This window comes from Ambystoma mexicanum, chromosome 3p (assembly GCF_040938575.1).
Source record: "Ambystoma mexicanum isolate Mex_15411 chromosome 3p, UKY_AmexF1_1, whole genome shotgun sequence".
Taxonomy (NCBI): domain Eukaryota; kingdom Metazoa; phylum Chordata; class Amphibia; order Caudata; family Ambystomatidae; genus Ambystoma; species Ambystoma mexicanum.
In genome coordinates this window covers 214,437,190-214,465,105 of record NC_090925.1, presented here as the reverse complement: position 1 = coordinate 214,465,105, position 27,916 = coordinate 214,437,190, and the positions used below count along the sequence as shown (strand labels likewise).

Sequence of the window (27,916 nt, the reverse complement as noted above, 5' to 3'; positions counted from 1 at the left end):
TCGGGGCAATGTTATGCCCCAGGCCGACCCTGCCTCCGCCAGCCACGTCTCTCTTATCTACGCTCATGCGGCCCCTCCTCTCACCCTTTCTGTTCCCCTCACACTTCGTCCCTTCTCTCGCCTTTCTTTTTCTTCTTCCCTTTCGCCCCCCTCGGTGTGCCCCTTTCTCTAACGCCCCCTCTGCCTCTTCTCCGTTCCTCCTATCTATTTTCTTCTCCCAACTCCCCTCTCCTTCTCGGACCCCCTCTTCCATCCCGCTCTCTTTGTCTTCTTGCCCCCTCCCCTACGTCTCTCCTATCTCTCCCCCCTTTTCACCCCTCTGTTATTCTTCTTTCCCCCTCCCTCTCTCCTATCTCTCCCCGTCCCCTTTTCACCATTCTGTTATTCTTCTTGCCCCCTCCCTCTCTCCTATCTCTCCCTCCTTTTCACCCCTCTGTCATTCTTCTTGCCCCCTCCCTCTCTCCACTCTCCTATCTCTGCCCACTTTCATCGTTCTGTTATTTTCTTGTCCCGCTCTCTTCTTCTTGCCTCCCCCCCCTCCCCTCCCTCAGCCCGGGGCCGCTGCCTCTTCCTCTGCAGTCTCGGCTGGGCCCGCCCTCGGCCGGCATTGGTATGCAGAGCTCGGTCTCCCGGCCCCTCCCCCTGGAGCCCCCCCCCCCTCCTCCCCTCCCATCCATGACGTCTCGCCGCATCCCGATGCCCTGAGCAGGGCGCCCCGCATCGCCACAGTGCCTCTGCCCACCACCTCGCCCTGGCCATGAACCCCCTGCTGGGGCTGCCGCCCAGCATCTTTCACCTCCAGCAGCACCAGGACCCGGACCAGTACCACCAGTACGGGCAGGACTACGACTTCGACCCCGAGGGGCCCCTGAGCCCTTCGGGGCCGCCTCCGGCTGCAATGGCCCTCCGCAATGACTTGGGCTCCAACATCAGCGTCCTGAAGACGCTGAACCTGCGCTTCCGCTGCTTCCTGGCCAAGGTGCACGAGCTCGAGCGCCGAAACAAGCTCCTGGAGAAACAGCTGGCCCAGGCGCTAGACGAGGGGCGCCACCGGCGTGCCCTCACCCGGGACCAAGCGGTGCAGACTGGCTTCATCGGGCCCATCCGGCCGCTTGGCCTGGCCATTGGCACGGGCATGGGAGTAGGCCTGGGGGCCTCTGTGGGCATAAACGGACCTGGCATCAGCAGCCCGGGCATCGGAAGGACATCGGCGTCCTCACCCTGCGGCCGCCCGTTGGGGTCGCCCCTGGGCTCGCCCTGCCACCCTGGGGGGCCACCCTCTTCATCGTCACCCTATGTCCCGGCCCCTTCCTCTCGTTTCATGCCAGGGTCCATATGGACTTACTCAAGCACCCGGCGGGCTGGCGCTGGCGCCGAGACCCATCTGCAGGGGCCCGGGGTGTCCTGGGCGCACACTGATGGTATCGGGGTGCAGATTGACACCATCACCCCGGAGATCCGCGCCCTCTACAACGTCCTGGGCAAGGTGAAGCGGGAGAGAGACGAATACAAGAGGAGGTGAGAGGCAGGCGCAGGGTTGTATGTACCCATGGAGTGCCCTGCAGAGGAGCACACATGCATTCACACAGAATGGCATACAGCACCCTCTGTCCATAATGTACTGTTTCTGCCAATGTTGTACCAGTGCTGTGCCATCCGTGGGAAGCTGGCACTGTTGGCCGCCCCTCGCCCGTTTTCTGTGAAGTTCTTTCGGTGTAGTGCCTGGTCTGTATGTGAAGGAAGCTTGCATTACTGCGGCCTTTGCTGTAGCTGTTCTATGTGTGTAGGAAGCTTGAACTACTGCGGCCTGTGCTGCCTGTAGCTGTTCTATGTGTGAAGGAAGCTTGCACTGCTTTTGCTGTAGCTGTTCTAGGTGTGAAGGAAGCTTGCACTACTGTGGCCTATGCTGCCTGTAGCTGTTCTATGTGTGAAGGAAGCTTGCACTGCTTCTGCTGTAGCTGTTCTAGGTGTGAAGGAAGCTTGCACTACTGAAGCCTGTGCTGCAACGGTTCTACGTGGAAAGGAAGCTTGCACTATTGCGGCCTGCGCTGGTCGCTGTTCTAAAAGTGAAGGAAGCTTGCACTACTGCGGCCTGTGCGGTAGCTGTTCTAGGTGTGAAGGAAGCTTGCACATGTGCGGCCTGTGCTGCCTGTAGCTGTTCTACATGGGAAAGAAGCTTGCACTATTGCAGCCTGCGCTGTAGCTGGTCGCTGTTCTAAGAGTGAAGGAAGCTTGCACTACTGCGGCCTGTGCAGTAGCTGTTTTATGTGTGTAGGATGCTTGCACATCTGCTGCCTGTAGCTGTACTATGTGTCGAGGAAGCTTGCACTACTGCGGCCTGTGCTGTAGCTGTTCTAGGAGTGAAGGAAGCTTGCACATCTATGGCCTGTGCTGCAGCTCTTTTAGGTGTGAAGGAAGCTTGCCCTACTGCGCCCTGTGCTGTAGCTGTAGGTGTGAAGGAAGCTTGCATTCCTGCGGCCTGTGCTGTAGCTGTTCTAGGTGTGAAGGAAGCTTGCACATCTGCGGCCTGTGCTGCCTGTAGCTGTTCTACGTGGGAAAGAAGCTTGCACTACTGAAGCCTGTGCTGTAGCTGTTCTAGGTGTGAAGGAAGCTTGCACTACTGCGACCCGTGCTGTAGCTGTTCTAGGTGTGAAGGAAGCTTGTACTACTGCAGCCTATGCTGCCTGTAGCTGTTCTATGTGTGAAGGAAGCTTGCACTACTGAAGCCTGTGCTGTAGCTGTTCTAGGTGTGAAGGAAGCTTGCACTACTGTGGCCTGTGCTGTAGCTGTTCTAGGTGTGAAGGAAGCTTGCACATCTGCGGCCTGTGCAGTAGCTGTTCTATGTGTGAAAGAAGCTTGCACATATGCGGCCTGTGCTGTAGCTGTTCTAGATGTGAAGGAGGCTTGCACTGCTTCTGCTGTAGCTGTTCTAGGTGTGAAGGAAGCTTGCACTACTGAAGCCTGTGCTAGCTGTAGCTGTTTTATGTGTGAATGAAGCTTGCACTACTGCGGCCTGTGCTGTAGCTGTTCTACGTGGGAAGGAAGCTTGCACTATTGCGGCCTGCGGTGTAGCCGTTCTAGGTGTGAAGGAGCTTGCACTACTGTATCCTATGCTGCCTGTAGCTGTTCTAGGTGTGAAGGAAGCTTGCACATCTGCGGCCTGTGCAGTAGCTGTTCTATGTGTGAAAGAAGCTTGCACATCTGCGGCTTGTGCTGTAGCTGTTCTAGATGTGAAGGAGGCTTGCACTGCTTCTGCTGTAGCTGTTCTAGGTGTGAAGGAAGCTTGCACTACTGAAGCCTGTGCTAGCTGTAGCTGTTTTATGTGTGAATGAAGCTTGCACTACTGCGGCCTGTGCTGTAGCTGTTCTACGTGGGAAGGAAGCTTGCACTATTGCGGCCTGCGCTGTTCGCTGTTCTATGTGTGAAAGAAGCTTGCACATCTGCGGCCTGTGCTGTAGTTCTAGACGTGAAGGAAGCTTGCACTGCTTCTGCTGTAGCTGTTCTAGGTGTGAAGGAAGCTTGCACTACTGCGGCATGTGCTGTAGCTGTTCTACATGGGAAGGAAGCTTGCACTATTGCGGCCTGCGCTGTTCGCTGTTCTAAGACTGAAGGAAGCTTGCACTACGGCTGCCTGTGCGGTAGCTGTTCTTTGTGTGTAGGAAGCTTGCACATCTGCTGCCTGTAGCTGTACTATGTGTGAAGGAAGCTTGCACTACTGCGGCCTGTGCTGCAGCTCTTTTAGGTGTGAAGGAAGCTTGCCCTACTGCGCCTTGTGCTATAGCTGTAGGTGTGAAGGAAGCTTGCACTCCTGTGGCCTGTGCTGTAGCTGTTCTAGGTGTGAAGGAAGCTTGCACATCTGCGGCCTGTGCTGCCTGTAGCTGCTGTTCTACGTGGGAAAGAAGCTTGCACTATTGCGGCCTGCGCTGTAGCTGTCCGAAGAGTGAAGGAAGCTTGCACTATTGCGGCCTGTGCGGTAGCTGTTCTATGTTTGTAGGAAGCTTGCACTACTGCGGCCTGTGCTGTAGCTGTTCTAGGTGTGAAGGAAGCTTGCACTACTGTGGCCTGTGCGGTAGCTGTTCCATGTGTGTAGGAAGCTTGCACATCTGCTGCCTGTAACTGTACTATGTGTGAAGGAAGCTTGCACTACTGCAGCCTGTGCTGTAGCTGTTCTAGATGTGAAGGAAGCTTGCACTACTGCAGCCTATGCTGCCTGTAGCTGTTCTAGGTGTGAAGGAAGCTTGCACTGCTTCTGCTGTAGCTGTTCTAGGTGTGAAGGAAGCTTGCACTGCTTCTGCAGTAGCTGTTCTGCGTGGGAAGGAAGCTTGCACTATTGCGACCTGCGCTGTTCGCTGTTCTAAGAGTGAAGGAAGCTTGCCCTACTGCGGCCTGTGCTGTAGCTGTTCTAGGCGTGAAGGAAGCTTGCACATCTGCTGCCTGTAGCTGTACTATGTGTGAAGGAAGCTTGCACATCTGCGGCCTGTGCTGTCTGTAGCTGTTCTACATGGGAAAGAAGCTTGCACTATTGCAGGCTGCGCTGTAGCTGGTCGCTGTTCTAAGAGTGAAGGAAGCTTGCACTACTGCGGCCTGTGCGGTAGCTGTCCTATGTGTGTAGGAAGCTTGCACATATGCTGCCTGTAGCTGTACTATGTGTGAAGGAAGCTTGCACTACTGCGGCCTGTGCTGTAGCTGTTCTAGGTGTGAAGGAAGCTTGTACTACTACAGCCTATGCTGCCTGTAGCTGTTCTATGTGTGAAGGAAGCTTGCACTGCTTCTGCTGCAGCTGTTCTAGGTGTGAAGGAAGCTTGCACTACTGCGGCCTGTGCTGTAGCTGTTCTAGATGTGAAGGAAGCTTGCACTACTGCAGCCTATGCTGCCTGTAGCTGTTCTAGGTGTGAAGGAAGCTTGCACTGCTTCTGCTGTAGCTGTTCTAGGTGTGAAGGAAGCTTGCACTGCTTCTGCAGTAGCTGTTCTGCGTGGGAAGGAAGCTTGCACTATTGCGACCTGCGCTGTTCGCTGTTCTAAGAGTGAAGGAAGCTTGCCCTACTGCGGCCTGTGCTGTAGCTGTTCTAGGCGTGAAGGAAGCTTGCACATCTGCTGCCTGTAGCTGTACTATGTGTGAAGGAAGCTTGCACATCTGCGGCCTGTGCTGTCTGTAGCTGTTCTACATGGGAAAGAAGCTTGCACTATTGCAGGCTGCGCTGTAGCTGGTCGCTGTTCTAAGAGTGAAGGAAGCTTGCACTACTGCGGCCTGTGCGGTAGCTGTCCTATGTGTGTAGGAAGCTTGCACATATGCTGCCTGTAGCTGTACTATGTGTGAAGGAAGCTTGCACTACTGCGGCCTGTGCTGTAGCTGTTCTAGGTGTGAAGGAAGCTTGTACTACTACAGCCTATGCTGCCTGTAGCTGTTCTATGTGTGAAGGAAGCTTGCACTGCTTCTGCTGCAGCTGTTCTAGGTGTGAAGGAAGCTTGCACTACTGCGGCCTGTGCTGTAGCTGTTCTACGTGGGGAAGTAAGCTTGCACTACTGCGGCCTGTGCTGTAGCTGTTCTACGTGGGAAGGAAGCTTGCACTACTGCGGCCTGTGCTGTAGCTGTTCTACGTGGGAAGGAAGCTTGCACTACTGCGGCCTGTGCTGTAGCTGTTCTACGTGGGACGGAAGCTTGCACTATTGTGGCCTGTGCTGTTCGCTGTTCTATGTGTGAAAGAAGCTTGCACATCTGCGGCCTGTGCTGTAGCTGTTCTAGATGTGAAGGAAGCTTGCACTGCTTCTGCTGCAGCTGTTCTAGGTGTGAAGGAAGCTTGAACTACTGCGGCCTGTGCGGTAGCTGTTCTATGTGTGTAGGAAGCTTGTACATCTGCTGCCTGTAGCTGTACTATGTGTGAAGGAAGCTTGCACTACTGCGGCCTGTGCTGTAGCTGTTCTAGGTGTGAAGGAAGCTTGCCCATCTGTGGCCTGTGCTGCAGCTCTTTTAGGTGTGAAGGAAGCTTGCCCTACTGCGCCCTGTGCTGTAGCTGTAGGTGTGAAGGAAGCTTGCACTCCTGCGGCCTGTGCTGTAGCTGTTCTAGGTGTGAAGGAAGCTTGCACTGCTTCTGCTGTAGCTGTTCTAGGTGTGAAGGAAGCTTGCACTACTGCGGCCTGTGCTGTAGCTGTTCTACGTGGGAAGGAAGCTTGCACTACTGCGGCCTGTGCTGTAGCTGTTCTACGTGGGACGGAAGCTTGCACTATTGCGGCCTGCGCTGTTCGCTGTTCTAAGAGTGAAGGAAGCTTGCACTACTGCGGCCTGTGCGGTAGCTGTTGTATGTGTGTAGGAAGCTTGCACATCTGCTGCCTTTAGCTGTACTATGTGTCGAGGAAGCTTGCACTACTGCGGCCTGTGCTGTAGTTGTTCTAGGAGTGAAGGAAGCTTGCACATCTGTGGCCTGTGCTGCAGCTCTTTTAGGTGTGAAGGAAGCTTGCCCTACTGCGCCCTGTGCTGTAGTTGTAGGTGTGAAGGAAGCTTGCCCTACTGCGCCCTGTGCTGTAGTTGTAGGTGTGAAGGAAGCTTGCACTACTGCGGCCTGTGCTGTAGCTCTTCTAGGTGTATAGGAATCTTGCACATCTGCGGCCTGTGCAGTAGCTGTTCTATGTGTGAAAGAACCTTGCACATCTGCGGCCTGTCTTGTAGCTGTTCTAGGTGTGAAGGAAACTTTCACTGCTTCTGCTGTAGCTGTTCTAGGTGTGAAGGAAGCTTGCACTACTGAAGCCTGTGCTAACCGTAGCTGTTCTATGTGTGAATGAAGCTTGCACTACTGCGGCCTGTGCTGTAGCTGTTCTACGTGGGAAGGAAGCTTGCACTATTGCGGCCTGCGCTGTTCGCTCTTCTAAGAGTGAAGGAAGCTTGCACATCTGCGGCCTGTGCGGTAGCTGTTCTATGTGTGTAGGAAGCTTGCACATCTGCTGCCTGTAGCTGTTCTAGGTGTGAAGGAAGCTTGCACTACTGAAGCCTGTGCTGTAGCTGTACTATGTGTGAAGGAAGCTTGCACTGCTTCTTCCGGAGCTGTTTTATGTGTGAAGGAAGCTTGCACTGCTACTCTCTGCTGTTCGTTTTTAAATTATGTTTGGCGTTTATACTTAATCACGTTTTACCAAACTTAAAGTAATCTTTGACGTATGCACCAGTGAGTGGTATTATCCCAGCCTCTCATTTTCAAACTGCTGCCTTCCCCCACCATTTTGATTTTTTTCCCTCACATGTGTCTCGCATCAAAAGACATCCACAAGTTCCACTCTCCCCCTCTCCCTCCGCCCTCCCTCCCCCCAGCTCTTTATGATTGCATGAGTCACCCCTTTCCTCTGCCTTCAATACTGAGTAGCGCGGTTTGTTTTATAAGCTCTCTGTAATGTAGTCTCTGTTATGGCTAATGTTTCCCAGATTTCAAAATAATATACGTTATATAGCGCTTCATGCCATGTTCATAGGTTGTCGAAGCACTGCAATACTAGTTACTAGTACCCTTCTCATCGGCACCGTTTGTTCACGGATCTCTGAAATGAGCGCTGAACTCACTGAGTTATAAAACATCAGGATTTCTGTCTTTGCCTCTCAGAGACCCACACATTTAAAGTGAGATCTTGGGTCATCATGAGTTTGGCGGTAAACCTTAAATGTGGTGGTAACGTTATTACCGCCGCATTAAAGGTCTGCCAAATCACGGGTTTGGCAGGATTTACCCCCAGCTCTGAGCTGGGGGTAAATCCGCTGAGAATTTGCAGATTTGTGGCACAATTACCGCACGGTAATGCCGCCGACAGTAGTCACACTGAACATTCCCGATTGGGGCCAATGGGGAATGGGGAATTCCCGAATGGGCCCAGTGGGGAATGGGGAATTCCCATTCTGCCAAACCCGTGATTTGGCGTTAATAGCGCCGGGAGGTTTGGCGGTAACGCTATTAGCTCCAGCGGTATCCCAGCGGTAATACTGCCAGGATACCGGTCAACTCGTGATGAGGTGTCTTATTTCAATTGTGTGGTAACCGCCAGCAGAGGCGTTGCTTGGGAAGGCCGGGTATAGAAGGGGGCTATTGCCTGGTTCTTTTGGTTGTAGCCCCGGATGGAATCTCAGGGGCTACAACCAAAAGGCTAGCTCAGACCCCTGAGCTTTCACTAGAAAGCGGTGGGGCGTGCCCCTAACGGCTAGAACACTATTTGGGGGTGGGGCCTCAGCAGTGTCTGGCGCAGCCTAAGAATCGCAAGTAGCTACGAACGTTTAGCCCACGTGACTAAAGGCGTGTATAAAAATACAATTACAATTGGTGAATGCAGGCTCCAATGGCTGAGTTTTTTGTGAATTCTGTGATTCGTGTGCATTCTATGATTTTATTGACTCATTCGAAAAAGATGTCTATATAAATCAGTTGCAAAAATCAAACAATGCTTTTTCTGTAATATGTTTTTCTGTCAGAGCATCATAAAACACATCTTCTGCTCCAAATGTATGAAACTGCTGATGTGATTGTAATCATGGCGTGAGGTTGACCTTTCCTGGTCAAGAGCAGTATTGCCACACATCAGCTTTTCTCATTGCCTGTTAGCGTGCCGGGAGTTCAGTTTGCCCAGGACCTAGGCACGGGAGCCCCGGTCCACTTAAATCCCAGGGCCTGTATGCTACTGATAGTACTTCCAATTAGACTAGTTCCCAATCAGTAACAAGCTGCCTATCCTTAATCCTTACCAAGCTGGTCAGATAGCACAGCGAGTAGAGTGCTCGCTTTGACATCGTGCAGACGCAGGTTCGAATCCCAGCAGGGCCAACTCAGCCTTTCATCCTTCCGAGGTCGATAAATGAGCACCACGCACTGTGGGAAATAAGCAGCACTCAGATACCTGAGGGTTTGTAGCGCTATATAAATGCCCAAACAATAGTGCCCTTACCGTTTCTAAGATAATGTTTGCCTGTTTGGATTCCAGCTCTGGGTGTAAAAATATAGCTTGCACTGCTGCTGACAGTTCTGCCCAGATTTGCGCTGCTGCTTTCTGTGCTGGGCAGATTCCAGTTCTGTATTCGAAAGAAGCTTGCACTTCTGTTACCTGTGTGTTCATATTCAAGTTCCATGTGTGAAAGAAGCTTGCACTGCTGCTGCCTGAGAGGTACCTGTTCTGTGTCTGGGAACAACTTGGATGGTTGCTATTGGTGCTGCGCTCTTTGCACTGCTGCTGCCTGCTCTGTGCCTGAGTGACCTGGACTGTTGCTGTTGATGCTGTGCACGTTCCTTGTGTGAGGGGGATGTTGGCACTGCTGCCTGTTTGTTTGTTTTATTTGTATTTATATAGCACACAACAGTCCGAGGACATAGTGGCACTTGTTACAGTACAAAGCTTAGTTACATAGTCATTAGCAATATATATATATATATACAGGGTACAAAATAGTTATATAGTCATTGGTAAATATGTACAGGTTACAATATAGATATACATTTGTATTATATTACAATCAAGGATGCCAGGGCAAGGCCACTTGAGGAAAGTGGCCTTGAGGTTGTTGCAGAAGACAGAGATAGAAGTTTCAGCTCTAAGGGTGGCCGGGAGAGAGTTCCAAAGTTTTGGTGCAATGTAGGAGAAGCCTAGACCTCCAGCTGTAGCTCTCTTTATGTGTGGTAAGTGTAGCTGGTTCGTGTACTGGGCTCTGGTGGGGCGAGTGGCTGTGGTCCTGGATAATGCTTCAGATAGGTATGTTGGGGCGGTTTTGTAGATACATCTGTGTGTGATGGTGAGGATTTTCAGAGTGATACGGTCTTTGACCTGGAGCCACCGTGCTTCACGTCTGGCGTGAGATATATGGTCTCTTCTAGGGATGTTCAGCGTGGCTCTGAGTGCATTGTTTGCCTGGACTGTTGCTGTTGTGCACGTTGCCTTTGTGAGGGGGATGTCTGCACTGCTGCCTGGATTGTTGCTGTTGATGCTGTGCACGGTGCCTGTGTGAGGGGGAGGTTTGCACTGCTGCCTGGACTGTTACTGTTGCTGTTGATGTTGTGCACGTTGCCTTTGTGAGGGGGATGTCTGCACTGCTGCCTGGATTGTTGCTGTTGATTCTGTGCACGTTGCCTGTGTGAGGGGGACGTTTGCACTGCTGCCTGGACTGTTGCTGTTGATGCTGTGCACGTTGTCTGTGTGAGGGGGACGTTTGCACTGCTGCCTGGACTGTTGCTGTTGTGCACGCTGCCTGTGTGAGGGGGACATTTGCACTGCTGCTGCGTGTTCTGTGCGTGAGTGGCCTGGACTGTTGCTGTTGATGTTGTGCACGTTGCCTGTGTGAGGGGGACGTTTGCACTGCTGCCTGGACTGTTGCTGTTGATACTGTGCATGTTGTCTATGTGAGGGGGACGTTTGCACTGCTGCCTGGACTGTTGCTATGCACGTTGTCTGTGTGAGGGGGATGTTTGCACGACTGCCTGGACTGTTTCTGTTGATGATGTGCACATTGCCTGTGTGAGGGGGACGTTTGCACTGCTGCCTGGACTGTTGCTGTTGATACTGTGCACTTTGTCTGTGTGAGGGGGACGTTTGCACTGCTGCTGCCTGTTCTGTGTGCGAGTGGCCTGGACTATTGCTGTTGATGTTGTGCACGTTGCCTGTGTGAGGGGGATGTTTGCACTGCTGCCTGGACTGTTGCTGTTGATGCTGTGCACGGTGCCTGTGTGAGGGGGAGGTTTGCACTGCTGCCTGGACTGTTACTGTTGATGTTGTTCACGTTGCCTGTGTGAGGGGGACGTTTGCACTGCTGCCTGGACTGTTGCTGTTGATGCTGTGCACGTTGCCTGTGTGAGGGGGACGTTTGCACTGCTGCCTGGACTGTCAATGTTGATGCTGTGCACGTTGCCTGCATGAGGGGGACGTTTGCACTGCTGCTGCCTGTTCTGTGTGCGAGTGGCCTGGATTGTTGCTGTTGATGTTGTGCACATTGCCTGTGTGAGCGGGACGTTTGCATTGCTGCCTAGACTGTTGCTGTTAATGCTGTGCACGTTACCTGTGTGAGGGGGACGTTTGCACTGCTGCCTGGACTGTCAATGTTGATGCTGTGCACGTTGCCTGCATGAGGGGGACGTTTGCACTGCTGCTGCCTGTTCTGTGTGTGAGTGGCCTGGATTGTTGCTGTTGATGTTCTGCACGTTGCCTGTGTGAGGGGGATGTTTGCACTGCTGCCTGGACTGTTGCTGTTGTGCACATTGCCTGTGTGAGGGGGACGTTTGCACTGCTGCCTGGACTGTTGCTGTTGATGCCGTGCGCGTTGCTTATGTGAGGGGGACGTTTGCACTGCTGCCTGGACTGTTGCTGTTGTGCACGTTGCCTGTGTGAGGGGGACGTTTGCACTGCTGCACGGACTGTTGCTGTTGTGCACACGGACTGTTGCTGTTGTGCACATTGCCTGTGTAAGGGGGACATTTGCACTGCTGCTGTTGTGCACGTTGCCTGTGTGAGGGGGATGTTTGCACTGCTGCCTGGACTGTTACTGTTGATGCTGTGCACGTTGCCTGTGTGAGGGGGATGTTTGCACTGCTGCCTGGACTGTTGCTGTGGCTGCTGTTGCTGTTGTTCCAATTGCCTGTGTGAGGGGGGACCTTTGCACTGCTGCATGGACTGTTGATGCTGTGCTCTTTTTTGCCTTACTCTGGTTATGTAATTTTGACTTTGAATATAGATTGGGCATTAATTAGAGATTCAAGCTGTCCTCTGATGCAATATGTTTTTGAATCATCTTATGCACAGTGCGTCCATTTTACACTTTAGGACGTCTACTAAACCAATATGCACTTTAATTGGATATGCTTAACATTGATTGTGTGTTTTTATGCTGTTTCTATTGTGATTTCAGTACTATGTGTAATAGAATTGAATATGTGTCTATTAAAGATTATTTAAAAAAAATGTTTTATTCGCCTTGACCTGGTCTATCCTCTCATCCAGCGCCTATACAATGAGCATTTCATTCGGTTGATTTATTCTATGGTTTGATTCACGTGAACCCCCCTCTCTTTCGTGTGCTTATGGTTCTGTGCTTCCCCTGGGTTTACGTTGTTGGGGACGCCTATCCTGGATTACATCCGATGCTGGTTAAGCCTGCATTGCTGTATCCATGCTCTACCTGATCTGTTTGTTCCTTCGAAAGCTTGCACCGTTACTGCCTGTGTATCTGTTCTCTTTGCCACTGATGCTCCTAGTTCTAGACCCGTTTTCTGTTAGGTAAAGCTTGCACCGTTGCTGCCTCTGTTCTCTTTGTCCCTGATATTCCTAGTTCTGAACCTGTTTTGTGTTAGGTAAAGCTTGCGCTGCTGCCTCTGATCTCTTCATCACTGATGCTCATCGTTCTGGATCTGGTTTTGTGTTAGGTAAAGCTTGCACTGTTTCTGCATCTGTTCTCCTCATCACTGATGCTCCAAGTTGTGGACCTGTTTTGTGTGTCACAGATGCTCCTAGTTCTGGACCTGTTTTGTGCGTCACTGATGCTCCTAGTTCTGGACCTGTTTTGTGTTAGGTAAAGCTTGCAGAGTTGCTGCCTCCATTCTCCTCGTCACTGATGCTCATCGTCCCGGACCTGTTTTGTATTAGCTAAAGTTGCAATGTTTCTGACTCTGTTCTCGTTGTCACTGATGCTCATTGCTCTGTCTTGTGGCACAACCCCTGTATATATGTTCTTGTAGATAGTGTTGTGTACACTTTTTGTGTTTAGCTCCCCCGGACCTATCACAGTCCTGGGTCGCACCTTGTTCAATCCTCTGTCACTATTCACTTGTATTATATTCATCTGTGCAAAACCGTTTTGAAGACAAAATAAAATAGCTTCAAAACCTGACAGCTGTCTGAGGATCTCTCACCCTGATTAAAAGTGTTTTACATACATGCTCATCGTTCTGGACTTGTTTTGTGTTAGGTAAAGCTTGCACTGTTGCTCCCTCTGTTCCCTTCATCAGTGATGCTCCTAGTTCTGGACCTGTTTTGGGTTATGTAAAGCTTGCACTGTTTCTGCCTCTGTTCTCGTTGTCACTGATGCTCATAGTTCTGGACTTGTTTTCTGTTAGGTAAAGCTTGAACTGTTTCTGCCTCTGTTCTCGTTGTCACTGATGCTCATCGTTCTGGACCTGTTTTGTGTTCGGTAAAGCTTTGGCCGTCACCCTCAGCCACGAGAACGCCGCGTCGGGTCCCCTCTGCACACCACGTTTCCTCATTTCAATGGGCTTGGACAGCGGCCTCACTGCATCACTCGCAGATTTCAAAGTGGGAAATACCCGACACCAGTCTCCTTTATCCGCTCACTCGTAAACCGTCACGCAGGGTCAGGCGTTCTTCGATTCCTTGTTTTCACTAGAGGAAATAACCTAGAGACAGGCACAGGAAATCGGGAAATCAGCGAGTCAAGCCACACTGCAGAGTGTCTCACAGACACGAGAGCACAGCAGCCACTTCCAACTCACTGTTTTGTATTAGGTAAAGCTTGCACTGTTGCTGCCTCTCTTCTCTTCATCACTGATGCTCCTAGTTCTGGATCTGTTTTCTGTTAGGTAAAGCTTGCACTGTTTCTGCATATGATCTTTCAGTCACTGATGCTCATCGTTCTGGGCCTGTTTTGTATTAGGTAAAGCTTGCACTGTTTATGCCTCTGTTCTCTTTGTCACTGATGTTCATAGTTCTGGACCGGTTTTATTTATTTATTTATTTATTTATTTATTGTGTTATAGTTTACAAGTAAACTTTTCACATTCCATAAATACATATAACTCAATTCATACACTTATCAAAACCAATTATATCATAAGTAAACAATGTAAGTGAATAACATAAATGTGACATATGCATATACAATATAAATATTGTTTTCAAATAGAAAGGAAAACATAAATGTACAACATTAAACAATTATCCAATTGACCAATTCCAATATTATATCTACATGATAGTCTATCTTAATCTTTCTACAACATGAATATATGGGAAGTGCCTATATCAGTCCACTGCTATATGGTTATTTCCAGACATTTTCCTACCTTTTGCCAGACATTGTACATTGAGGTATAAACCTTCATATTCGGTGTATTGATACACTGGGCCCAAAAAGCCATATCTTTTATTGTGTCGGGATTATGTACATATCTTCCATATGCACTGAAGTATGTCTCGATTAAATTAGGGCATTCAGACAATAAATGCTTAGCAGTTTCGATGGCATCCCTGTTCTTGCATATCCTACACCATCAGTCAGCCCATGTTATGCTGCCAATGGACCCAATTACTGATAATACTAGCAGGTGATCCAATCTCAATAGAAGAATGAAACGTCTGAGTCTATGGGAAGGGGAGAGATTCAGGTACTGCTGTGGTGCCTTAAACGTATAAAACATGTGGGACCCTGACTGCTACTTTTTAAACTATTCAGGTGGGCATAGTTTTCCAGCCAGTCCAACAATTCTACACGTCTAGTAAGCACACCTTTCACTTTGACAATATCGTTCCCCTTCCTCTGTGTCCAACATATCTCTTGTCCATGCTTTTATTTTTAGTTCACATGTTGTTGACTCCTTAAGTGTTTCCTGATGCAAGGCCAAAAGCAGACTATTGGTGGGATAATTACTCATTGGGATGTACATTTCTGCTCTTTTTTTCAACATAACAGATTTGAATGACACAAGACCTATCTCCAATCTAATAATTGCCATTGGGATACAGTCAGGGAGACCGAGAATTTTCCTCCAAAATTTGCCCTTAATGGTCTGAAGCCACCTTAAATCTATAGATAATAGTGATTCCAGTCCATAAATTATTACCGGGACTAATACCTGAGTGTATAGCTGGCGAGCTGCCCAAACAGTATATCCCCCATATTTAAGGGTAAAACGATACACCATGGCTGTAATATGTGCAGCTCTGATGATACACGCTTGTTTTCATGAGGGATAACCTCTCTTATCATTAATTTCAAATCCCAGGTATTTATACAGTGGGTAAAAGAGATCTCTATTTCTTTTATCATCAATTTAGGACGAGCTACTTTCCTGTTGGTGTAAACCATCAGCTGTGTTTTATCACGGTTGATAATGAAACCATTCATGTCTGCGAATGCCCAAGGATCCGTAGATCTACGGAGGCCACTGAATGTATGATCAAGGATCACTAAATCGTCTGCGTATGCCAGAACTGGGCAAGGGACAGCACCTATCATTGGCGGACAATTATGTACAGACCTTAAGGCAATCAGCAGATCATACACAAACAGGTTGTATACTAGGGGGGCAGTGACACAACCCTGTTTAACCCCTCTATTTTGGTTTATGGCCTTAGTCATGTTCCCTTGTGAATCTAATTTCAGGGTGGCGCTGGTGTTATGATGCAATAGCCTGAGGTAATATAACAGGCCGTCAGGACAGCCCACTAATTTGAGTTTTGCCCACAGCTTTACTATTGGTATCAGATCGAACGCTGCTTTGAAATCCACAAAAAAAGCATATAATGGTGGATTACCTTTTTGATCTGGCTCTTGTACGTAGTATGCCCATGACGGCCAAGTTATGCGCGGTAGAGTACCTGTGCCTAAAACCTGATTGAAAATGGCAGAGAAGGCCCGACTTATCCACCCATGCTTGAAGCTCATCAAGCAATATTGATGCAAACAGCTTGCCCGTGCAATCAAGCATGAACAGCAGTCTATAGCTGCAGGGGTCCATCACATCGCCTTTCTTAAAGATTGGTAGTAAGAAGGCGGTCTGCCATTACAGTGGTATGGTGCCTTCAGCTAGGACCATATCAAACAGTATTTTTAACAGTGCTGCCCAGAATTCTGGTTGGCTCTTGAGTGTTGCATTTGCCAAACCGTTAGGACCGGGTGCCCGAGAGGATTTAAGTCTCTGGATCTTAGCTAGTATTATATCGTGGGTCACTCTAAATGGTGGTTTAGATGGTATCATGAGTGTTTCCACACGATTGTCTTTATTGCCTGGACAGTTACGATTTCCCCAAAACATTTCCTAGTTTTGAGCTCCTATGGGATTGATCAGATGGGTTTTACCCTTGCTCCTTGCATGCCCCAAAAGGGCCCAGATATTTCTAGTGTTTTAAGAACACAATACCTGTACAGTTTTTTGCCAGCTACTAATCTTATCTAAATATCTTTTCCATTTAATTTGCAATCTACATTTGTTTTTAATTGCTTGGCAGGCGTTATGGAGGTCCTTTAATGTAAGACATGATTTGTATACCTTTCGGATTTCAGATCTTCGCTCTCTTTTGGCATCTATAATATACCGGTCATAGGGTTTATCTTTGCAGTGTTCATTGCCTATCATCCTAACTGCTACGGCGGCATGTAAGCTCGTAAATTGCGAGATCCAATATTCAATGTCAGCAAACGACATAGTACCAAACACATCATAATTGGGGATGTTTCCAGGTGATACTGCAATAGCTGCCTTAATTATGTTAGCTTCGGACCATCGTATATATGGGATGCATCATGATTTAATATAATATCCCCCATTGGTTTGGGGTTGTTGGCAATGTCAAGGAGCTATGATCCCTCCACAGATTCCGATTGATCATCATATCCTTAACACAGGATGCAACAAGATGGCTTATGACGAAGTAATCCAGGGTGCTCTGAGAGTTGACATTTTTCCATGTATGATTCCCTGGATAATCACTCATTGTCCTCCCATTAACCAATTCCAAATCCCATAATTGGCAGAAGCTCAACCAGCAGTGTCCTTCTGGGTCAATTTTGGTGTGGGACATTGAGCTCTTAGTTTTTAGGAGGGGGTTGGTAGATGTCCCCTTACTCTCAACAATATGGCAATTCAGGTCTCCCATGATTATGATAGCATTGTTTCCTGGCATGAGAGACCACTGTGCTAGTAATTCGTGCCTGGCTGCTTGTAGGGATTCTCTCCAATTAGCCCTGGGGGGATTATACAAACTAATCAGCAATATTGTTTCTAGTACACCACCAATACACCCTTCAATCTCAATGGCTATCATGTTGTCTTTGCAACTTGAAGTTTTACAACAGGATGTGACCATTTGGGATATACCAATCACCAGCCCCCCATGTGGTCGACCTCGTAGGCCTTTTTAGGCCATTGATTGAAAGATCTGGTACCCATCCAATATAATAGGCGTGGTCAACCACGTTTCCTGTAGGCAAAAACAAGTATGTTTTGTGATAAAGGATAGGGACCCATCGGGGGCAAACAGATGTGTAAATCCCCTGCAGTTCTGTGACATAAAGGTGTAATCTCAAGGCTTATGCACAAGGACGGACAATCACTCTGCTAACCATTTCAGGACATTCTGTATATCTGTCATCTGAAGCTCTTTGCCCTGTGCCAACTGTGGAATGGACTGCACCTCTTTATTTTCGTTGATCTCATTCTTGGGCCAGCTCAAATCTCCTTTCTCAGGATCTACATCCAACTCAATGTCTGCTACCATCAAACAACTGTGCAGTCACCAAAAATGTGCAGTGGATAGCAGAAACATTTGGGTTAGGACATTTCAAAGGTTCAACATACTAAAAATCATCCGATTTAAGTGCCCTAAATTGCGGCACTGAGTGCAGTCTAGTAAGCAGTTCAGTTCTTGTTAACCATCTAGGTACCTTTTCTTGGTATACGTTTTTGATTATACAAATGCGATTTCCCAATATGTCAGCACGGTTTATTTTATTTTCTGGTATCAGAGTATCCAAGTTACTCTACAATACAAACAATTCGGTATCCTTATTGGGTGTAGGCACATTTGTACCCAGCTCATCTCTCACCTGGGGCAATATGGACAAGTTACTTTCATGTTAAGCGGCTTCACTTCAACACGACAGCTAAGTGAATGCCTAGTCTGGGATGCTGAGGGAAACCCTTATTGATATATTTTTAGGTCCAGTTCATGTACTCTGGATGACAACCCTTATATAACACCCCTCTCTTAGAATCCCCCTGACCCCACTGAGCCAAGAAGTAGGTCTGCTTTGCAAATTTAAAAGGTTTATTTGAGAAATATAACAATATATATCTATCACACTTTTATAATAAATTAATATTGGATATCACACTTAAAATATGACAGTGATCAACAATGGATAATGTTCTACTGGTACACTGATTTGGTTACTTAGAAGTAGTATAGAGGATGAGGTAGCTGAAATGCTTTATGGTTTCAAGGAAATGCAAGGTGGAATAAATGCAGTACAGAAAATAAACTGATATGGTTTCACAAGAGATAATATGTTCACTTTTCCCCTGGTGGCAATTCACCCCCCCCCTATATGCAATGCAAGGAGATGGAAGTAACACACACAGTCTTCAGGAATACAATCAAATACAATACGGAATTAAGTTCCCCCCCAGCAAGCTTAGACAACAGGTATGCTTTTTAAAACACGGGCAAGAGTGCTTTGTAATATGGTGGCAAGGAAGTGAAAAATGCTAAAATTGCTTTTAATTCCCTATAGGAGGTTCAGGGTGAGTGGTAGACACTTTAAATCAGTTCAGGTCAGCCCTAACAATGGTTCAGGGATGGCTATTAGGTTTCAAATGAATTTTAGCAGTTCAGGCAAAAGCGGCTATCTTTTTACAGATGACGAAATCAGGCCAGATCGCAAATCGTGGTAAATTCTGCGAGTGCATAAATCGCGATTGCGGTAAAACTGTAAGGAGTAGGAAGTCGATTCTAGGCTTGTTGGAAAGCTTAGATTCTAAGCTTTCAGAGGAAAGTTAAATTCCGTTCCTTGGACAAACGGTTCCAGAGATACGGACGATTTTGTGAAGGTAGTTTTTCGGATTTCAAGTAAACTCAAAATGACAGGTGACAGCTTGCAGCTGCAGAATTGACAGGTGACAGTTATGCAGCTTTAAAAATGACAGATGACACGATTTCTAGGAGGCTGTTCTAATTAGGTTAAAATTGTTTGGATTAGATTATTTTAACTAAGAGATTGGGTTCTGCACAGTTCTGGCGGATACTCACTCCTAATTTTGAAATGAATGGGTCACGGATCTGGTCAACACGTCCAGCGGCGGTTCTCTCTGCTCGGCGGGTCAATCAGGCACCGGTTCTGCTCACAGCGATCCGGATCTCTGGTTCTGCTCACAGCGGTCTGGGTCTGGTCTGCGGTTCTGGCAAAAGTTCTTGGCAAAGAATTCAAACAGCTTGCCCGGCTGTTGAATAGTTTGGTTAGGTTTGCTGGATTCTGAAGGCCTCCTGAGAATACTTTTGCTTGCAGTGGGCCTTCTAGGTTCAAAGTTCTGTAGTCTATGGGTCCCTGGTTCTGGTCCCTGTCTGGATGGGATGTCGGCCATCAAAATGCTCTGCAGAAATGGAAAATGAATGTCTCTACCTGTCCCAGCAGTCTCTTTTTATGTGTTTTGGAAGTGGGTGTGTGCGTGGCATAACTGAGCCTGCCTCTCTCTACTTGTCATTGGCCCAATTCTCCCCTCTCCCATGATTGGGGGAATTGGGTTGTGAGTCAGAGTGATGAGGTCTGTTTATGGGTCAGAGGATCCTCCCCTGGTCAATTTGCCCACAAATCTATATTTGATTCAAATACATATTTCCCAGATACACAAGTGGCTGACATTACATGTACACATTATATATTCCTTATGGTCCATGCTTGTCCGCCTCTGATCTTCCTGGGGGCTTGCATTAAAAAATGACAACATTTTGCGCTTTTTGACTGGTTTACCAATATCGGACATTTACCAAAAATTACACAAATGTGCGCAAGGAGTATGGACATTAATTGATGAAGTGTCAGATTTTTAACATGCAGACATTTGGAGTGAGACCCTATTTTCCGCTAGCAACCCCCCAGAATACACCACAGGGTCCTAACGCCTCTTAAAACGTGCACAGAAAAATCACAAGAATAATGATATTACTTATATAATTCTGACAAGTCCGTACTATGAATTATCCATCTTTTTTAAAATTATGCTCTGCCCCAGATGGGTGTGGTTTAGGTTCCAAAGCACATGGGGGAAGCTTCTGTCTGTCTCCGCCTCCAGCTCAGGTGGCTCCCAGAGGCACTTCTCCTCCCACTTCTCCCAAGAGGAAGCTATTTTACGACCCCCCCAATATAACATTTGCCTGAGCCCAGGACAGTGCATTGTTCTGTGTCTCTGCCCAAAGTTCTGTAGGTGCCCCTCCCCTAATCTAATCAGAGAGGTGTCATCTCCTTTTGGTGGGGAAGCAGGATGCAGCTAGGATTGGGAAGAGTGGCTGAGCAGGTTTCTCCTGTTGGGGGTAGTTGTCAGGCAGAATTCAGCTAAATGTCACTTTAGTTCCCAGTTTAAATCAAACTTACAATTTTTACATATACATTAAATAATTACTTCCTTCAAGTCATTTCAGAATATAGTTTTACATTGTATCCACCTCTTAGCAAGTGTTTCCTTGGCCTGGTTTGGGTTCCTCTGTTCAGTTTTACACAAAAGTCTGGTGGTTTTAAAACGCCGGCTTTCTGATAGTGGTGAGTACCGGTATTGCATCTGTTTTTGGGATCTGTCTTGAATTATTGCATTTCAATAGAGTGGTCTTTTGCTTGATAGTATAGGACCCTTGCTTAACATTGTTTTGATGGCATCCTTACAGTAGAGTGGTGATGTGGAACCCCCACAAGAAGGTTGTATCTTTGGAGTGGTCTTGTGCCAACTGCGCAGTTCTCCTGGATTCTGGCGTGAATGTGGGCGGCGATAGCTCATCCCCACATCCACCCAGTCTATTGATTCAGCATGGGTCAAAACCCTTCACAGTACATTGTCTTTGTCCGTTATAAGCCAACTTGTGAGACAACCCTCACCCTTGGCTGTACTTTTCCTTGCTCTTGCTGCTCTTTTCTTTGCTTTTTTAGCTGTATCGGGAGTGGGGAGGCCACTGCGCATGGACGCTTGTTCATTGCCTCCCTCCTTGCCAATCTACGTTGCTTCCTTGAGTAATACACTACGGAGTCATCCCCCACAATCAGATCATTCTCTGCACTTGCTGCGGGTTCTTCTAGTATTCGAATTGCGGCTGACAAGTCACCCTCGGCCTTATCTTTGGTGCAGTTGTTACTATCACCCGTTGTAGCTGTATGTCTTGTATTATCCAATATCTGGCCACACATCTTTAGTAAGATCTTCATTGCAAATTGCATTGTGGCCATTGTCGATTGCAGTTCTATTAATTCCGTATTACATGGATATACATCTTCACTACTCCCAGTTGTATTTGTTGCAACCGCTCCAGTCATACTGAAAGCTAAATTGGGTGGTGCTGAGAGTCTGGCTGTCTGCAGGGACATGTCAGCATGTATTTCTGCATTGATTACTTGAATATCCTGCAGTGGTTCAGTAGTTTTCATGGGGGCGGGCGTCATTGCCTTTTGCATTTGAAGACCGAGGTCTCTGATCTCTTTGCCACTGATGCCCATCATTCTGGACCTGTTTTGTATTAGGTAAAGCTTGCACTGTTGCTGCCTCTGTTCTCTACGTCACTGATATTCATAGTTCTGGACCTGTTTTCTGTTAGGTAAAGCTTGCACTGTTGCTACCTCTGTTCTCTACGTCACTGATATTCATAGTTCTGGACCTGTTTTGTGTTAGGTAAAGCTTGCACTGTTGCTACCTCTGTTCTCTACGTCATTGATATTCCTAGTTCTGGACCTGTTTTCTGTTAGGTATAATAGAATAATTGTCTATATCCCCAAACGTGGTTTCCTCTTGGGGGTTTGTGCCATTGTTTCCTCTGTTTCCTCCAGTACTGTAGAATTAATAGTAGGCTGAGCAGTAGTTGGAAAAAAGGAGGTTATTACTCCTTTTTGTGTTGGCTCTTTTGCTTTGGTTCTTTGTTTCAGCAGGTTATATTTACACTGAGTGTTCTTCTTGCTAGTCGGGATCTTGGAGCGCAAAGACACTTCAGCCAGTAAGAGGCAACCAGGATCAAAGGTTTTTACCCGCAGTCTCCCGGTCGCAATTAGGGTGTCAGGTTCGGATCTGCTCTCTTTCAACACACTTGGGTGCTACTAGTTAACTCACAAGGTAAAACCCTCTACAGTACGTGCAGCCGGTGTTAGAAGGTTCCCTTACAGCCACCCAGTGACAGATACTGGGTGAAATGGCGTTCGCGGGATTCCATTCGACGCGATTGGGCCTTACCAGCACTGACAAAAGGCTGACAAAGGGCTTTATCTAGCGTCTCGAGACAGAACTGCAATCACGCGGCAACTCATCAACTTCTTTGCCTGCTGATGGTTAATTTATGCCCTTAACCCTGTTTACAAATAGAACTTTTACCAAGTACCGACCAGCTGTAACCAATTCTTTCCATGCTGGGGGACACAAGGTACTTAATGGTAAGTGCACAAGTTCGCAATTTACAGTAAGCAGGTATGAGATGTGTGGTGATAATCACGGGTCGTGAGCAGTTTGTAAAGATATATTTAAATGTAAACCATAAGCAGCGATATTTGGCCGCCAACCTCAGCCACGAGAATGCCGCGTCGGGTCCCCTCTGCACACCACGCTTCGTCACTTCAATGAGCTCGGAGCGCCTCGGGGGCCCTACTGACCGCGATGGCAGCGGCCTCACTGCATTACTCGGGGCACTTGCGGATTTCAAAGTGGCCAATACCCGACACCAGTCTCCTTCGTCCGCTCACTCGTAAACCATCACGCAGGGTCAGGCGTTCTTCCATTCCTCGTTCTCACTAGAAGAAAGACCCTAGAGACGGGCACAGGAAATCGGTAAATCAGCGAGTCAAGCCGCACTGCAAAGTGTCTCACAGGCACGAGAGCACAGCAGCCGCTTCCGACTCACTGTTTTGTATTAGATAAAACTTCCACTGTTGCTGCCTCTGTTCTCTTTGTCACTGATGCTCACAGTTCTGGACCTGTTTTGTGTTAGGTAAAGCTTGCACTGTTGCTACCTCTGTTCTCTACGTCACTGATATTCATAGTTCTGGATTTGTTTTGTGTTAGGTAAAGCTTGCACTGTTTCTGCATCTGTTCTCTTTGTCACTGATGCTCACAGTTCTGGACCTGTTTTGTGTTAGGTAAAGCTTGCACTGTTTCTGCATCTGTTCTCTTTGTCACTGATGCTCACAGTTCTGGACCTGTTTTGTGTTAGGTAAAGCTTGCACTGTTGCTACCTCTGTTCTCTACGTCACTGATATTCATAGTTCTGGATCTATTTTGTGTTAGGTTAAGCTTGCACTGTTTCTGCATCTGATCTCTTCACCACTGATGCTCACAGTTCTGGACCTGTTTTTTTTTTTTTTTTATTGATTTGATTTAGCTGTATCTGAAAAAACAGCCTTTCAAAAACTAAAACAGAATAAAATACATACACTTTACATCATAAAAGTTGGAGCATTATACAGAAATGCAGCATGACCGGCAAATCTATCATCTGGAAATAGAATTTGGAGCTAATTTTTTTTCAGTCAATTATCCATTTTCCAACTGATATATGTTACTTCCATCTTTCAACTTTAGAGCCTCCACAAACATTATTATAGCCAAATTTATTTTAACCAATTGACTATGAAATAGTTTATCCCACAACACATCATGGTCAGTAATGACTTGATTCTTAAACAAATGTTTAAAAAAAAAGCGTCTCTTTTCAATGAGTGCAGGACATACAGCAATTAGATGTTTTAAGGATTCAACTTGTTCAACCTCCTCACAAAATCTACAGTCCCCATTAATAGACAGCTTTCGCATAAATTGTATTTCATTGGAAAGAAGGACATTCAATCTTATTCTTAGATATGTAAATCTGCTTTTGGGATTAGGAAATTTGATAAGATATTGTTCAATTTTATGTACTTCTTTCACAGCAAAAGATTGATATCTAAAGGTTTTTAATTTATCGCATGCATTTCTAGTTTCAATCCAATCCCACATCCATAGTTTTTTCTTTGCTCTTTCTGGATTGTTCACCAATAGCTCATCATCAATACCTGCCTCTGACATTGCCGAAAGACACCACTTACGCCACTTAGCCGTATTCCCAATTTCAGTATTCAACATGTGTTCTCCCATCACATACATGACCCCATCATCTTTAGAGGCCATCACATATTTACGAAACAGGCTCAACATTTTCCAGAGATGAATTGCATTCAATGAAACCAAGCCCAATTCATGTCTTATCAGACACATTGAAACTGAAGTGGAAAGGCCACATATCGATTTCCAAAATTTGCCTTCCATTTTAACCCATATAGATTTTTTCATTGCTGCTTTGGTTTCTGAAGCATACGTCACAATGGGTACCACTTTTTGTTTATAAAAAATTACAGCAGGCATCAAGGAAAATTTGCCATATTTGGCTTGAATTATTTTAGATTGATTTATTCCTGTTTTAAGTTTTTCTTGTAACACTCTAAAATATGGCTTGTCAGCTATATCATTGTTGAATTGGATACCTAGATATTTATATTCTGTAACTATTTCTAACTCTATATCTTGTATTGCCCATCGATATTTTGTATGGGTGGATTTTGTCTTGCAACTTTGTATCATAATTTTACATTTGCGTTGATTTATTGTCAGTAAGTTTTCATCTACATATCTGCTCAAGGAAATAAGAAGACTCTGCAATCCCACAGGGGTTTTGGACAGAAGTACCAAATCGTCCGCATAAAATAGCCACGGTATTGGATGAACACCAATTCTTGGAGCATCAGCTCTACATTTCATAAATTCATATCGGACGGCTGCCATGAAGAAATTAAAGAGGGTACTGGCCAACACACAACCCTGTTTTAGACCTCTATGAGTCAGAATGGGATTAGATAAGGTTCCATCTGTGGCCAATCTAATTTGCACCATGGTGTCCGTATGCAATTCTTTGATCCAGAATACAATATATTCAGGGCAATTTGCATCAGTCAATTTTTTCACCAGCAATTTCCTGCACACTGAATCAAAGGCTGCTTGGAAGTCAATAAAGGCCAAATAGATGGATTGACCTTTAACCTGTTCTTGTTTTTTTATGACTTCCAATATGTGCAGGTTAATTGCTGTTCCCATACCTGGCCTAAATCCCGTTTGATGTGGATCTCTCATCTGAACCTCATTCAGCCATAAATTCAGATCTCTCAGCAGCAATCTTGCAAAAATTTTGCTTGGGATATCTAATAGGGAAATGGGCCTGTAATTAACGGGATTTTCATGATCCCCTTTTTTATAAATCGGTATAATTATCGCTTTTTTCCAGGAGCAAGGTAGAATTCGAGTTCTTACTATTTTCAAAAAAATTGTTAGAAGTATTTTTGCCCACGCCATAGGATGTTGTTTTATCATAAAATTTGATAATCCATCTGGCCCTGGAGCACGAGAAATTGATAATTTAGAGATCTGAAACAATATGTCATCCATGTCAAATGAGAGATCTTTACTTCGAGATTTGGTAGGGCTCACCCCTTCTCCTTTTGTCATTGTGTCCGCATACAAGGATTTATAGAAACACGCCCAGACTTCCTGAGGTATGGGATTCAATTGATAGATAAATTGCTGATTACACAGTTTAAAATTTAATAGAGACCAAATTCTGGCTGAGCTTTTAGATTTCAATTTCTCTAACATATCTTCCGCATCCTTCTGATATAGAATAGCATGTTTCGACCTCAACCAATTTTTATATTTGCATTTTAGCGCTCTGAGTATCTTACTTTTATTAATATGGTTAAGACTTATCACATGCCTTCTATCTTTTCTATATTGGGTCTTCCGAATTGCTATTTCATGGTCATACGTATGCAGAGTTTTAATCTGGTTGATTTTTGACTTATTTCTTTTAACCACAAAGATTTGCATTTCTTCCACATATGATTGAGTACCAGAGACACAGTTTTTTACTCTCTTCACATCATTTGTTTTGAGCTTGTGGTTTAACATATCTAGGGTTTTTGGACACCATTTAAATCTATTCATCGTTGGATTCAGAGACATATTCGTTGCTAAGGATTTTTCATAGTGTTTCTCTAGGACAGACCATGACCAGTTCATGCATTGAATATCATGGTCACTAACATGTTGGGATAAAATTGAGAAATTAGTTATACTCTTAAACAATTGCTCGTCTACAAATGTATAGTCGATCATGGCAGATTGTGTACCGCGGTGCCATGTGGTATGTTGGGGAATATCCCCCCTTATGGCACCGTTTAGTTTGCATAAGCGACGTTCTTCCATCAGCTTATTCCATTTTTGGGCTACTGCGGATATATGTTTCTTCCCACGTGCATGACATGTTATATTGAGGTCACCCGTTATAATAATATGCTCACATGTAGGGTCTAGGTAGATTACATTCAGAAGATTCTCAAGAGCACTAAGAAAATCACAGTCAGTAATGGCTGCGTGGTTCCAGTATACATTTATCAACCCTATAACCTTAGAATCGATTATTATCCTCACCAGTTGCATAAAGCTATTGGGAGAGGCCCAGGGTTCCAGATGAGTATACGGATTGATTTTTATTGCTACCATTAGACCTGCCATTGGTCTACCCTTTGCAGGCATAATTGCTGGAATAAGCGATGTAATATGATTATCCCACCTTGGTGCATATTGTAGCCATATCTCTTGGAAAACCAAGATGTCAAAATTTTCCAAAATGCTGTCATTACTTTTCACCAGATGATTGAACCCTCGCGTATTCCATGAGGAAAGAGAGAGAGAAATAGATTGCTGGCATAGTTAGTTTCTATATTGTCTCACCTCTCTGTCCCTTTGTGCTCTTTCATTTTCAAATACTGATTCTGATTGCCGATTTCTAGAATGATATTGCTCCTCTGCAATAGATTTAGATATGTATTGGTTTCTAACTGCAGAAATTTGTGGAGGGTCAGTCGCAGTGTTATTAAGCAGAATGAACCCTAGTTCGTATATATCCATTCTCGCTTGCCATAAGGCGTTTTTTATGAAACCTGACCTCATCCACAGCTTTGCAACTGACAGATCAGTTGGATGTAAGAACTCTATTTGCTCAAGATCTGCCGAGGATATTTCTTCTAGAGCCGGTATATCAGAAAAAATATTTAGAATTGATTGTCTATTAAGAGTAAATGACTGGAATGGATGCGAGCGGCACTGCAAAATCAGGTGATGTGTAGACGCAGTTTTTATAGGAGTTTTCAAGGGCCCTTTTATAAATGAAGTTGACTTGAGCTCTCTATGATTGGCTAATTTGTTTGCATCTGCATGAAGATCCATTGTCTTTGACATATTTTTATCCATCAGGACCTTAGTATTTGCATTATTTACCAGGGAAACAATCTTTTGAATAGATTTCTCTATATCTTCTTTCCATTCTTTTAAAACTACTGTGTCCACACTCTTCACTCTTACAGGCTCTCCTGTCAATGTTTCTCTACAATTTTCCATTTCTATAGACTCTGCTTTATTCGCCGATTCATTCTCTTTAAAACCTGTGTCATTTGCCAAAGGAGCTGCTGCTACCGAGTTCTGCATAGAGGCATTTTTATTGACCTGTTCGCTGATCAACACCAAACTGTCCAAGGGTTCGTAGCTCAAGTGCGCTGTTTTAGCCAGTTTGGTTTGACTAGCTTTAAACAGTAGCATGTCACGATATTTGTTGGCTATATTTTTTCTCGCCAAACTAATTGCAGAGTTTGATTTGGATACAGACTGAATAAATTGTCTAGTACCAGAAATCTTTGAATTAGGAGTGGCCTTGATGTTTTTGGATTTTTTTGTAGCATTTGGTTTCTGAATAGATGTTTTTTTAAGTTGTTTTTCAAATATTTGGTAGGTCGGCCCTTTATTCTCTAAATTAGAGTTTTTTACAATTTCTGCCTCTTCACAGTGTTGGCTGCCCACCTTAGGGATATTGTCACAATGTTTCAATTTTGCCTTACTTTTCTTGAAACATCTCTGACCAACAA

General features: G+C 46.0%; 1 protein-coding gene across 4 annotated transcripts in view; it reads left to right on the top strand.

Moving 5' to 3' along the window:
- The first annotated feature begins 642 nt into the window (after positions 1 to 642).
- The window catches only part of IFFO1 (intermediate filament family orphan 1), a 264,382-nt gene continuing 237,108 nt past the window's right edge, over positions 643 to 27,916 (top strand). For 2 of the 4 annotated variants that reach the window (XM_069650677.1, XM_069650678.1), the window contains exon 1: positions 646 to 1,518. In XM_069650677.1, coding sequence (XP_069506778.1) covers positions 758 to 1,518 — 761 coding nt within the window. In that variant the 5' untranslated portion in view covers positions 646 to 757. Of the gene's footprint in view, positions 1,519 to 27,916 lie in introns of all 4 variants that reach the window. The other 2 variants (XM_069650681.1, XM_069650680.1) reach the window with 2 other exon arrangements.